Here is an 11,849-nt window from a genome sequence, read left to right as displayed (position 1 = left end):
AGGAAGGTGTTAGATATCACTCAACATCCCCGGGTAAGAAACAACCCCTGCAAGAGGCAGACGACAGAGGAGTTCCTTGGAGCCGCCACGGCCCTGTGATCCCAGCAGGAACTGGCAGAGATACGAACTCATTCACCCGCTCCCTCCCTGTGATCTCAGGCAAGTCCTGAGCATTCCCAGGAGAAAAATGGAGATAATGGGATTGTCCTACTTTACCAGAGACTTGTCAAACACTTCTGGGATCAAGGAGATGGAGACCTATAAAACGGAGAACTACAATTTTTAAGCCTGGGAAGACGGCAATGCTTTGAGTGTGAAGGAGAAAAACGCCCACATCACTTGAGAGAAGGAAAAGAAAAGGTTTTTGCTTTCTCTTGTTATGTTGAAAGGAAGTTTCTTGACTTTGAACTGGACTGAGAAAGCTTTTGGTTTATCCCCAGGGCGGATGCTTCTCCTTGGGCATCCGTTCCCTTTGCCGCACAGGGCAGCTCTCTGAAGCTGCTGTGGGAGCCCCTCCTCGGTCCCCTCCTGTAGCGGCTCCGTGTTTTACTCCACTGACCAATTTCTGTTTTCCTCTGTCTCCATCACTCACTGATAACGCTCTGTCTTGACACTGGCTAACCGACCTTACTCTCCTTCCCTTTCCTAATATTTGTGTATGTCCTCACTGCTGCCATTCCCACTCTCCAAGACACTCAGAATTTTCAAAGCACCTTTTAAACCATTTTTTTCCTTGCCACTTTGGGACCTGCACACATTTCAGGGGCTATAACACCACGTGCAGGGGCAGAAAGGGCCAAGACCTGGACCCTGCCAGGGTTGTGTGCTAACAGAATCCTTTCCTCCACGGTCCCCTCTGCCTCAGGACATACAGAAGATCTGACAGAGCTGTTAATGGGGTATGCCTCCTTCCAACTGTTAAAAGCATTTTTGGACTTAAGCCCCACAACTTTTATTAACTGCTGGGAGTGATGGCTCCTGGTCCACAGCACTGGAACCTGAATTAATTCTCTTTTCCAAAGTCTGGGGCTGTTCACATTTGTAATTCCCTTCCTAATCAGTCTGCAGTCGGGCTCCTGCCATAAACTTCACACCTGCCAACACAACCTACTCAATGAGTCCCACCAAAACCTGACTTGCTCCTCGCCATCGGGCAAATCTCCACACGCCCTGTACGTAAAATGGAGTTGCTGAAATGTGCTGGCATTTGAGGAGGCTTTGAGACCCTCGAAGGAAAGCACTACAGCAATTACAGACGTTACTGCACCCGAACCATCCCCACATATCAGAGGTGGGATCAGCTTCAGCTTCACTTTAGCTACACTGATGCTTTCTTGTTACGCTCCTTTACAGCTGCATCTGTGCTTTTTGATGGGAGAGTCTTTTTTTGAGTCCGAGAGAGCAGCCCCAAACCATGGAAAGTCAAAAAAGTCACATGAGCATTGGTTATAATAACTGAGCCACAAAAAAACAAAGAAGAAAGAGCTGAAACCACAGTCTGGTACCTCGGAGACATTGATCCGTCCCTCCTGGAAGGAGCAGATGGTGGGGTCGTGGGTGCAGAGGTTCCTGTACTTGCACCAGTGGCAGCGGAAAGCACTGTTCACGCAGGACAGGCACCTGAGGGAGAGAGGAGGAGTTAGGGAGGTGTGACCCCCTTGGGTCTGTATGGTAACACAGCCCGAGCCAGAGATCCCAGCTCAGGGTCCTTCACGGGAAGTTCATCTCTTTGAAGGGATGTCTTCATACAACAAAAGAAACAAACAGGTTTGGGAAAACAGGCACTCAAAACCCACTCTTTAAGCAACCTCATAATTCATTCAGTAATAAAATACAAGCGGGCATTTATTGCACATCATTGCACTGGCACAATACTGCACAAACACCAGACTTGATTTTCAGCTTCTAGAAAGTAGAAAACAAGGCAAGCCTAGCAAAAACTGGATCAGTGGTTTTACAAGGCAGGAATGTTTCAAGTCAACGAAACACTTCTGCTTGCCCTTGGAGTGCAAGGAGTCCAGCAAGCGCTTTTGACTTACGCTGGAAGAAACTAATTGTTCATGAAATGTTTCTGAAAGAAGGCAGAGCCTTTCAGACAGGGGTGGCCCAGCTGCCAGCAAACTGGCTAGGTGGTTCTCATCCCACAATAACTGGTGCCAGTTACAGCACTGTCCATGACAGCCACTAAAGTCTGCAGGAACCACCTCCTCCACCTCTGCTCCTTATCAAAAGGGACTTGGCAATGGAGCCATCAACCCTGACCACCTGCAGCTCCCTGGGGACACAGGGATCCACGCACTCAAACACTGAACCGTCTCACCCCGTGGGGTCACAGCAGCTGAATCCAGCATGGGAGAGGTTTTACAGAACCAGTTTGCAAAAGCATCATGTTCCCATCCAGCCCCAAACTCCTCTTGCTCCGCTCAGCCCAAAGGTCATGTGCTTCACGCAGCACAGCCACTTCTTGTGATTCTGTGTAGGCATAAACGGCACAGCTGCCCCCCTGCTCCCTCCAGACACCCATGAAGCATCTCAGGATCCATCGGTCTCCTCTCCGGTGGCTGAGACCCATTTTCTTTCCTCCTTTTCGCATGCTGTGATTCATCCCTGCCAGGCTGGGTCATGCCCTAGTTGAACTCACTGACAAGAGCCCGGGGTGATGTAAACACTGCACAATTTACCACCACGTTAGCACTTCATCTCCAAACAGGAGCTGGCATTGCCTCTCCTGGTCCCAATCTCTGCTCCTAAGTGAAAACTGGGGTCCCTGTGATGCCAGCCCTTGTGCAAATGAAAAAAACCATGAAAATGCAGAGAAACTGCTGGAAGGACTGCAAATGCTCTCAGCCAGAGGAGAGGCTGGTGTTGTACAGGGAGAGAAGGACATGAGGACAGAGCTGTGCATGAGGTAGCACAGACACAGGGATGGTTGGGGCAATGGATAGGGACCACCGTGAGAGGCAGTGTGGGGGTCTTGCAGGGCTCTTTTCATTCCCACACCACTGCTCCGTGCTACGGCTCAAAACAAAATTAAAAACAAAAATGAATGCATGCCTAGAAAAACTGCAGGGCAGCCAAGCCCACCACAGAATCACAAATCACAGAACATTAGGAGTTGGAAGGAACCTCGAAAAATCACCTAGTCCAACCCCTGCCAAAGCAGGATCACCCAGACCAGGTCACACAGGAACGCGTCCAGGCGGGTTTTGAATGTCTGCAGAGAAGGAGACTCTACAACCTCTCTGGGCAGCCTGGGCCATGCTCTGGCACCCTCACAGTGACAAAGTTTTTCCTCATGTTCAGGCTGAACCTCCTGTGCTCCAGCTTGGGACCATTGCCCCTTGTCCTGTCACTGGACATCACAGAGCAGAGCCTGGCTCCTTCCTCCTGACAATCGCCCTTTACAAATTTATAAACATTAATGACGCCACCCCTCCAGGTACAGAAGAGGAGGATCCGGAGCTTGGGGCTTCAAATCCAGTGCAGAGAGACTGGGAGTGACCCTGTGCTGGCACCCCCAGACCCATCGAGCAGCAAATTCTCCCCCGGAGCAGCGCTGACAGCTGATCCCCGCCACAGGAGGTGCTGCCCAGCCCCGCAGCCAGCCCTGCCTTTTGTTATCCAGGTTCTTTCAGGTCCTGCCTGCCTTTCATTTTGGTGCTTTGGGGCTTGCTTTGTTTCCAGAGAGAAAGCTATAAATGCTTCAGGTCTGTGAACATAATTTAAGGCCAGTCAGCTGTGTGCTGCCTCCTAGGGCCGAGCAGATGTGCCCATGGGGGATACGATTCCACAATGCTCAGCAGTGCTGAGCCCCCCAGCCCTCCATGGAACAGCCCACGACACCTGCCCCATGCCTGAGCTGCTGTGTTTGGGCTGCTCTGCCCCAGACCCAGGAAGTTCCTGTCGCCCGTGCTCCTCCTCACCCCATCTGAAACACAACCGCTGTGCTCAGACCCCAGGGCTGGAGACATCCAGGTCAGTCCCTGCTGCCATCTTCTCCAGTGGCCATGCCCTCCTCTGTCACCCCACGGAGCATCCTCGGCCCGTGGAGCATCCTCACAGCAGGCAGCTCTCCTGGCTGGTGCAGCACAGAAGGGCTCTGCCTGCAGTTCACCATCCGCACCTCCCCGACCTCTCTGCTCTGCCTTCACCAGCAGATGTGAAGATGCATCACAGTTCACAGTTGCTGGATCACACAGCTTGGGGGCACCAGCAGGTTAAGGTTTTTTCAGGCTCCCTCTGCCTGTCTCACAAGGCAGAGAAGCTCCACACGCACCCAGAGAAGTTCAGAGAAGACAGGGACCGGTGGGCTCCCCTTCTCCTACATGTCTGCTGGCTGGTCCCGGAGCCCCCGTCCACCCCCCAGCCCTTTCTCTGCCCACCGGTGTTTGGGGATGGGGAGGGAGCACTCACAGCTGGTGGGCACTGCAGTTGTAGAACTTGAACTCGGTGCTGACAAACGTCCTCCCTGTCTCCCGTGACTTCAGCTGCAGCACCACGCCGAACCAGTCTGGGGATGCAAACCAGAGCCTGTCAGTCCCAGCAGTGCTAATGAAGGAAGCAGCAGCAGACACCAAGGCACCCGCTCCCCATCAGCTCCCTGCTCCCAGACCAGTCAGGACCCCGTAAGTCTGGAGCAGTTCCCCAAGCTGGGGGCTAAGCATCCCCATGCTCGAGCACCCCAGGGTGCTAGGCTGGTCTCCAGCAACGCCTCCACACCACACCAGGCTTGATGGCAAAATGCACTGGAGAAACAGGATCTAAATACTGCCCTGGTCACAGCTGAAATTATTTGGGTATCTCATCCCATTCCCTAAAGTATATATGTCTCCAATAGAAAAACACAAATTCAGTCTACTTTGAGAAGCAGCCCAAGACAGAATAGGGGATGATGCTGGAAATGAGGGTATTGGTGAAACTCTTTAGGAGTCCCAGCACTGAGCTAAATAAGAGCGGATTGCTCTTCTGGAGCCACTGTGGGTAAGTGTACGCTAGCCCTGCCACCACGGTGGCTCTCGGCCCCCAGTGTTCACTGAGTCTCAGGCTCCACACAATGCCTTAGAAATACAAAGATATCAGCAGGGAAGTGCAGTTGACACCTGGAGAGATGCCAGAGAGAAAATGAGTCTTAAGCGAGTAGCATTTTGGTTATGGGAAGAGAAAGTATGACAGCAGTGACATTAATGAAGAACAACCCAAAGATCAGGGCTGGAAAACAGAAACTACGTCTACCTACTCGTGGGTGCTGAGCCAGGCTGAGGGGAGGGCTCCTGCTTCCCAGATCCACCTAGCGGGGTGAGGCTGTGAGCCCACCCCTGGGGGCATGGATGGCTCTGGTCCTGCCTTGGGGAGCTGCATGGCAGTGCAGGGAGGTGCAAGGACAGGGCACACACGCGGTGCTGCCTGCTCCCTTCATGGGATGCATTCCTTAAGGATGAGGCATCTTTAACTCCCTGGGTTCAATGTTCTCTGACAGGAGAATTAATATCTCCAAACCTATGCTGCACTTTCTGGCGGCGCAGAAGTCAGTGACTCACCTTGATCCACAGGAATGGCAGGGACGTCTTTTGCTGCTGGTGAAATGCAGATGACGCGGCTGCCCGACACCTGACCCTCCACCTCCGTCAGGTTCCCAAACAGGCAGGAGACCCCAGCCGCCAGGTCCGGAGCATCGCTCACCAGCAAGCTGAGCTGAGGAGGGGACAAAGCACAGCTGGCAACCTGTCAGCAGGCAGCGCTGCCCTAGCCTCCTTTGTGTTCTCCTTACCTGCTGTTTTCCCATTCAGTGCTGACCCCCTTAAATTACCCACCCGCCCGCAGCAGGCAGCCAGCTGCCCTTTCATGGGAAGCAGAAGAGGAAAAAGCAAGCCAGGGATGCAGGATCTTAATGGATACGAAAGTGCCTCACTGAGCCTTTGGCACTGCAGTTCAGGAGAGGTGGCAATGGCAGTTTCTGTCCCCGTGGTTGCTCTACAGAAGCATTGCCCCCCTCCATGCCCGTGTTGGGAACCCGTGACAGCAGCGTGGTGCTGCTCATGGATGATGGCATGTGTGGTCATCAAAGTTGCCAGTCCCCACTGACCCCAGCAGGCACGGGGGCTGTTCTCTTTTTTGGTGAGCGCCCTCCCAGCAGCCCCCCACCATTTCCACACCAGTGGGCAGGGGGCAGCCAGCCCTGGCGCAGAGCGTGAAGGGGCTGCAGCGAGGCCCCAGCTGCTGCAGGGGGCCGGAGGCTCAGGGAGCAACAGCTGGGAGGCTTCAGAGAGCCAGGCCTGAGCACAGCACGCAGATGAGGGCTTTTGGGAAACAAAGCCTTGTCTTTTAACAGCTCATGAAACCAGACCAAGAGAAATGTGAGCTGAGGCCCAAGGGGACAGGGAATTTGTTTCTGCCACCCCCACTGCCTTCTTCTCCAGCTCGGCTGGCCCCTTTCTCCCTCAGTCCCTCTACGAGCCTGACTTCATGGGAAAACACTTGTGCCAACGGGCAGGAAGAAAAGCTGGAGAACTGCTTGTTCACTGCGAACCCAAAATATGCTGGAAATGCCTCCCACTGCCAGATCCACCCCTCCCCGCTTGCCGGCAGCACCTACTGGGAGGCTGTGCTGGGAGACGGAGATGCTGCCGGGCTGCACGGTGACGCTCAGGCACTGGCTGATGCTGCTGGCGAAGCGGTGCGGCTCCTCCGCGCGCTCACAGCTGTCCCGCGGCGAGCACCTGCCGACGGCACAGCACATCAGGGCACGCAGCGCACCCCAGGAAGGGGTCAGAGCCAGGGATGAGCCTTGGGACAGGGGATGGGGCTGTTTTCGGCAGGACCAGGGGCGATGCTCTGCACTGGGACCACGTATCGGGTTCCAAGTTAGGACCAAAGGGCACTGACAAATATTCTGGAGGAAAAATAATCCACAGGTATCTCAGGAGCAATTCCCCGTCCCGTCTGCACTGGGACACAATGCAGAGATACTGAGTCCCGTGGGTGGGGGGGGGAGCCAGGCACTGCTGATGCTCAGGGCCTTGGCAAGCCATAAATTCATAATCTGCACAGAAACTAAACCGTAAAGCAGTGACAGGCAGTAACAAGATGATTCCTCTATTCTAATTAAAACAAAAACACATAGTTCATTAATTATCTTCTTCTGTAGCTGAGGAGCATGGCAGGGCCAAGAATGGGACTTCCCTCTATAGTGGCTACACTTTGGCTGCATTTCACACATTGGAGACTGCAGTGCAGCACTGGTGTCCCTCGGGGATTTCTTTATTTTACATCATTTGGGGAAAACCCTCTCCTTCCAACTCCCCTCCCTGGGCACAGATGACACGTTAGCCCTTTGATGTTAATGGTCTTAATAAGCTATCAACAAACTTCACCACTTTTCACTCATTGCTGACCTTGGACCCTATTTCCAATGGTGGCACAAAGGTCAGAGGACAGAGATGCTGTCCACCAGCAGGGTTGCCTTCTGACACCTCATTGGGTCTATACATTACTTGAGTCTATATGTTACTCACATTAACAAGGTGCTGCTGTCAAACCCTTGTTTCCCCAATTCCCAGCTCAGGCAGCCTCAGGCACATGCTTGCATCCACAGAAACACCCCCTGCCCATGCACAGGCTGAATTTTGCCATGCACATCCAGCTCCAAACAAACCCAGGGCTTCCCGCTCTGTACCAGTGGACTTGCACCCTCCCTGCAAGGCTGTTTGCTTTTGATTAAGAAAGGAGAGTTTTTGGTTTCCCTTTCCAAACCACCCATGTGATCCCCAGCAAACATTCTTGCTGCTCTTCTCACCCTCTCAAGGCTTTTTTTTCCCCTTTTTTTGGAATATAATGGAGCTAAATATGAATGCTGCCAAAGGAAGAATTATTGAGGTTTAAGTGAATCTGTAAGATAGCTTTAAAGTGAGCTCTTGACTGGAGCCTTTATCTCATTGACTTGCTGGAATAGCTCTTTTTTATCATACTATTTATGGCAACAGCCCTAACAGAGATAAATAGGTCTGTAGGCAATGACACACTTGCAGAGAGCAGCATATGGAAGTCGTGCAGGTTTCGAACCCACTGGGCTGAAGACCCTCTTTCACAACATCCTTCAGGCCTCTGCCTGCTCCCAAGGTGTGCTGAACGGAGGAGCGGGAATTCCTCTCTCATGGGAGAGGAGGAACCCCCAGGCGCTGGGCAGGGACAGGGGGCTCAGCCATCGCCTGATTTAACCCTCCCAGACAGCTCCTTCATGAGCATCGCTGCCATCACTGCCCCTGAATTCTGGGTACACACACGTGTATGTAAGCGCCCTGCTGTGCAGCAGAGTCTTAAGTTCTGACTCAGGCCTCTAAGACACAATAATACATAATGAGTACGCAGCATGTAATGTTGGATAATGAAAGCTTATCCCAGGACAGCTCAGATCTACTTTTACTTTTCCTATACTATCGCTTCCTGGCTAGCAGCATAGAAGGCAGGTCATGCTGCCTGATGCCACATGGGCAGGGTCCGTCCATCCATCTCACATCCGTAACTGCTCAGACACCCAAGGCATCATTTAAAACTCTGATTATTTTCTTTCCTGGCTCCCTGGTGGCTCAGTATCTGCACATCCACACTCTCAGCTGCGGCAGATGCCAAGTGCTCAGAGAGGAGCTGCCTTTGGGGCTAGGCACAGAGACCCCCGGAGCTGCCTGGGGGTCTCAGTACTCCCAGAACAGATCCCAAATCAGAGGGGCAAAACCCCACAACAAGAAGTGAGGAGAAACAGCTGGATTTCACTTCCCGACTGAGACTCAGTGCTGGTGTTAACTGTACCCATGCTTGCTCAGGCTGCCGGCCACTCTCTTGCTCTTTTGAGGATGAAAACATCTCCTCTGCTGCCCCTCACCCTTTTTACCAGCCCTGGCATCACCTGAGGCCCTTCACCCTGACCCGCAGCCCTTCACAGAGCAGCTGCTCCAGCTGGCGAGAGGGACACAAAGAATCAGAGAAGAGAGACGACAAATTAAATACAAACACTCAAGCGCTTGGGGCCTCCAAGCAAATATGACAGAGGCTTCAGGAACAAGCAAGATAAACTCAATTATTTACAGCTTAAGACAAAAGCTAAAAAATGCTGGTTGCTCCAAGCAGGCCAGGAGAGTGCAGATGCTCGAAGAGAGGGTTGAGAAATACCATCAGGGAAGAAACTCTTGTTGGGAATAGGTTAATGCCGAAATGTCATGGCCAAAAGGGCAGAGGAAATGACATGCTTCTCTTGACATTGAGGGTTTTCTCTCTGCAAAATGAAGATAACAACCTTTACCTGCTTCCCAGGTGGGTTATGGAGATTCAGCTCATTAGCATTAGGACAGCACTCAGTGATCCTTGCACAGGAGCTGCTACAGGGGTCTGAGGAGCAGCACCCAACACCCCCCACAGACATCCCCCTCCTGCTGCACAGCTCAGCACCAAAATGTCACTGTTCCCAGGTGAGAGGATGATCTGGAACCCTGATGGGGTCCTGGGAGCACCTATGGACCACAGTGCAGGGCAGGTTCCTCATGCCCTCACTATCAAAAGGCTGCAGTGGCTTTTGTTCCAACCGTGAAGATGGGGATGGCTGCCCCAAGGGAAGACACAAAGGGACAGAAATCCCCTTCTTATGACAAAGCCGCTGTGACAGTAAAGACTTTTGGACACAACTGCACATATGATGGCTTAGCTGTGGGGCTGGACAGCCTCATCTGAAAGGAAAAAAGCTGAAAACAACCAAAAAAAGACACCCAGGGCATCTGTGTCCTGCATTGCCATGCTGCTGTGGGGGCTGCTCAGCCTCTGCCCCAAGCCCCTGACTGCGAGGAACCTGCAGGATGCTCGGTGCATGTGGGTGCAAGGGGTCTCCTGCATCTTCCCAAATGCGGTGATGTCCCTGCAAACTGAGTGAGCTGTGGGGAGCTGGTTTGCACCCCAAAGCCCAGAGGTGCCGAATCCAGGCTGGATTTGTGGAGGAGCCTGCCGCTCCCCGCTCCCCCCAGCACCTGCTGCTCAGGCAAGTGGCCAAGTGCTGCAGCAGGCCCCAAGCTCTGTCTCTGCCCCACTTCCCTGCATTTAACGGGGCTGCTCTGTGAGCTGGCACGCAGCTGGAGGAATTGCTATTTCTCTCCTTGAGGGTTTCCCCCCCTCCCCTAATCCGCCTGTGCCTGGAGGTCCCCCTTCCGCCTTAGGAAGTGATCGTTATTATGGCAAGGGAGAGAAGGAAGGACACAAACCCCTCCTGAATGCAGAGAGCTTCCCTGAAAAAAACCTGACCTAAACCCTCACTCCTTTGTGCCGTCGATGTGTGTGACGTTCCCGGTGGGAACGGCTGCAGCACAGACCCGCTGACCTCGCTGTGCCGAATTTAAACATCTCTTCTTTTAACAGGGATTGGTGCTCTGCTCTGTTCCAGTACTGCAACCACACCGAAAGCAAAGTCCTGTTCATATAACGAAGTCTACTATCGCCTCTAAAATATCCCTGTTAATTGGGAGGAACTCATGGCTTGGGCAAGCAGGAGTGTGTAAAATGCAGGGCCTCTGTTCCCAGTGGTTTAAATTCCACTTTCCCATCGTGTCCATGGCGCCCTCCCCATGCAGTGTGCAACTCGTCTCTCCTAAAGCAAGAATTTCTTTCCCTCTTTACTGTAGCTCAGGGATTTTCATGCTGCAATGCAGGGAATGTCCACGGAAGGGATGGATGGATTTAAGGAACTTCAACCGAATTTGCTTTCACAAAGATTGCGCTTGCTGGCTTTGTTTTTATCATCACCATCAGCAGCCCAAACACCACAGCTGAGGCCACACTTACATGTGGTGGAGCGCGCACCAGCCACAGTGGGGGTCCCCCGAGCTCAGGCACTCCCCGCAGGTTGTATACTGCTCACAGGACTCCACTGGCACCCGGGACACCTGCAAGGGAAGCAAAGACAGCGGCTCAGCAGGTGGGAGAAACAACAGCACCAGGTCCTGCTTCGCTAGCTTGAGCTGAGTAAGACAACAGGCAGTCACAAACTTAGAGGAATTTGTTCCAAAAATCTGTGCAGAAGTCAGCCAGGAATAGGAAATATTTGAGACCAAGTGATGGAGTCGCTGTGTCCCCGGGGCATGGCCACGCCATGAATCACGGGCACAGCCACAGCCCGGTTGGGGTCCCACCGCTGGCGCCAGCTTGACAGAGCCCTCCCCCCAGCCAGAGACACTCAGGGGTGAGAGCATCCTCTCCTCCCTGATTTACAGTTCATTCTCTTACACTTTCCACGGGAAAGCTGCTTCAGGGAGGAAAGCTGGCAGGGAATAAAATTCGTTGGGACTTTGCAGCTTATTCAGCCTATGTGGGTGTTTCATATATGTGTATTTACTCTGAGCCCTTTCAGCGCCAGCATGGACATTGGCCATGCAAGGCACGAATTCCCTGGGGGCTGCTCATCTCCCCCAGGCAAGAGATGCCAGAGCAGAAGGGAGAGGGGAACTGCAGAGGAAAACACCAGCACAGATCACTGGCACAACCCCTTCTGTGCTCATCACACACATGAAAGGTCCTCCTGCGATGTTGAGGTGTAGCACGGCCCTGACCTTTTAACCACCACTGAAAATCCCAAAGGCTTCGTAATGACACCAAGCTTTAACCCAGGGGTCACTGCTTGACTCTAGTGCAGCAATCACACTTAAACCTCGCCAACCCATCCCCTGCCACCTCTGGCAGGCACGGTGTGATGCTCCTACACTGGCTCTGTATATTATTATTATATTATATATAATATGCATAATATATAATTATGCATTAACAATATCATCATTAAATAAAATAATATGATAATGATAATGATAATGATAATGATAATG

General features: G+C 52.6%; 1 protein-coding gene across 1 annotated transcript in view; it reads right to left on the bottom strand.

The window, feature by feature from the left end:
* The window catches only part of LOC104547637 (plexin-A2), a gene marked incomplete at its 5' end in the record, with an annotated part of 57,184 nt that extends 46,268 nt beyond the window's left edge, over positions 1 to 10,916 (bottom strand). Inside the window, 5 exons of the mRNA XM_010193422.1 lie at positions 1,506 to 1,620; positions 4,414 to 4,510; positions 5,538 to 5,691; positions 6,593 to 6,716; positions 10,816 to 10,916. Coding sequence (XP_010191724.1) covers positions 1,506 to 1,620; positions 4,414 to 4,510; positions 5,538 to 5,691; positions 6,593 to 6,716; positions 10,816 to 10,916 — 591 coding nt within the window. The remainder of the gene's footprint in view (positions 1 to 1,505; positions 1,621 to 4,413; positions 4,511 to 5,537; positions 5,692 to 6,592; positions 6,717 to 10,815) is intronic.
* Positions 10,917 to 11,849: the final 933 nt, after the last annotated feature.

This window comes from Mesitornis unicolor, unplaced genomic scaffold (genome assembly GCF_000695765.1).
Source record: "Mesitornis unicolor isolate BGI_N332 unplaced genomic scaffold, ASM69576v1 scaffold12161, whole genome shotgun sequence".
In the NCBI taxonomy this organism is placed as follows: domain Eukaryota; kingdom Metazoa; phylum Chordata; class Aves; order Mesitornithiformes; family Mesitornithidae; genus Mesitornis; species Mesitornis unicolor.
The sequence above is the reverse complement of the archived record's forward strand: the minus strand, read 5'-3'. Positions and strand labels throughout refer to the sequence as shown.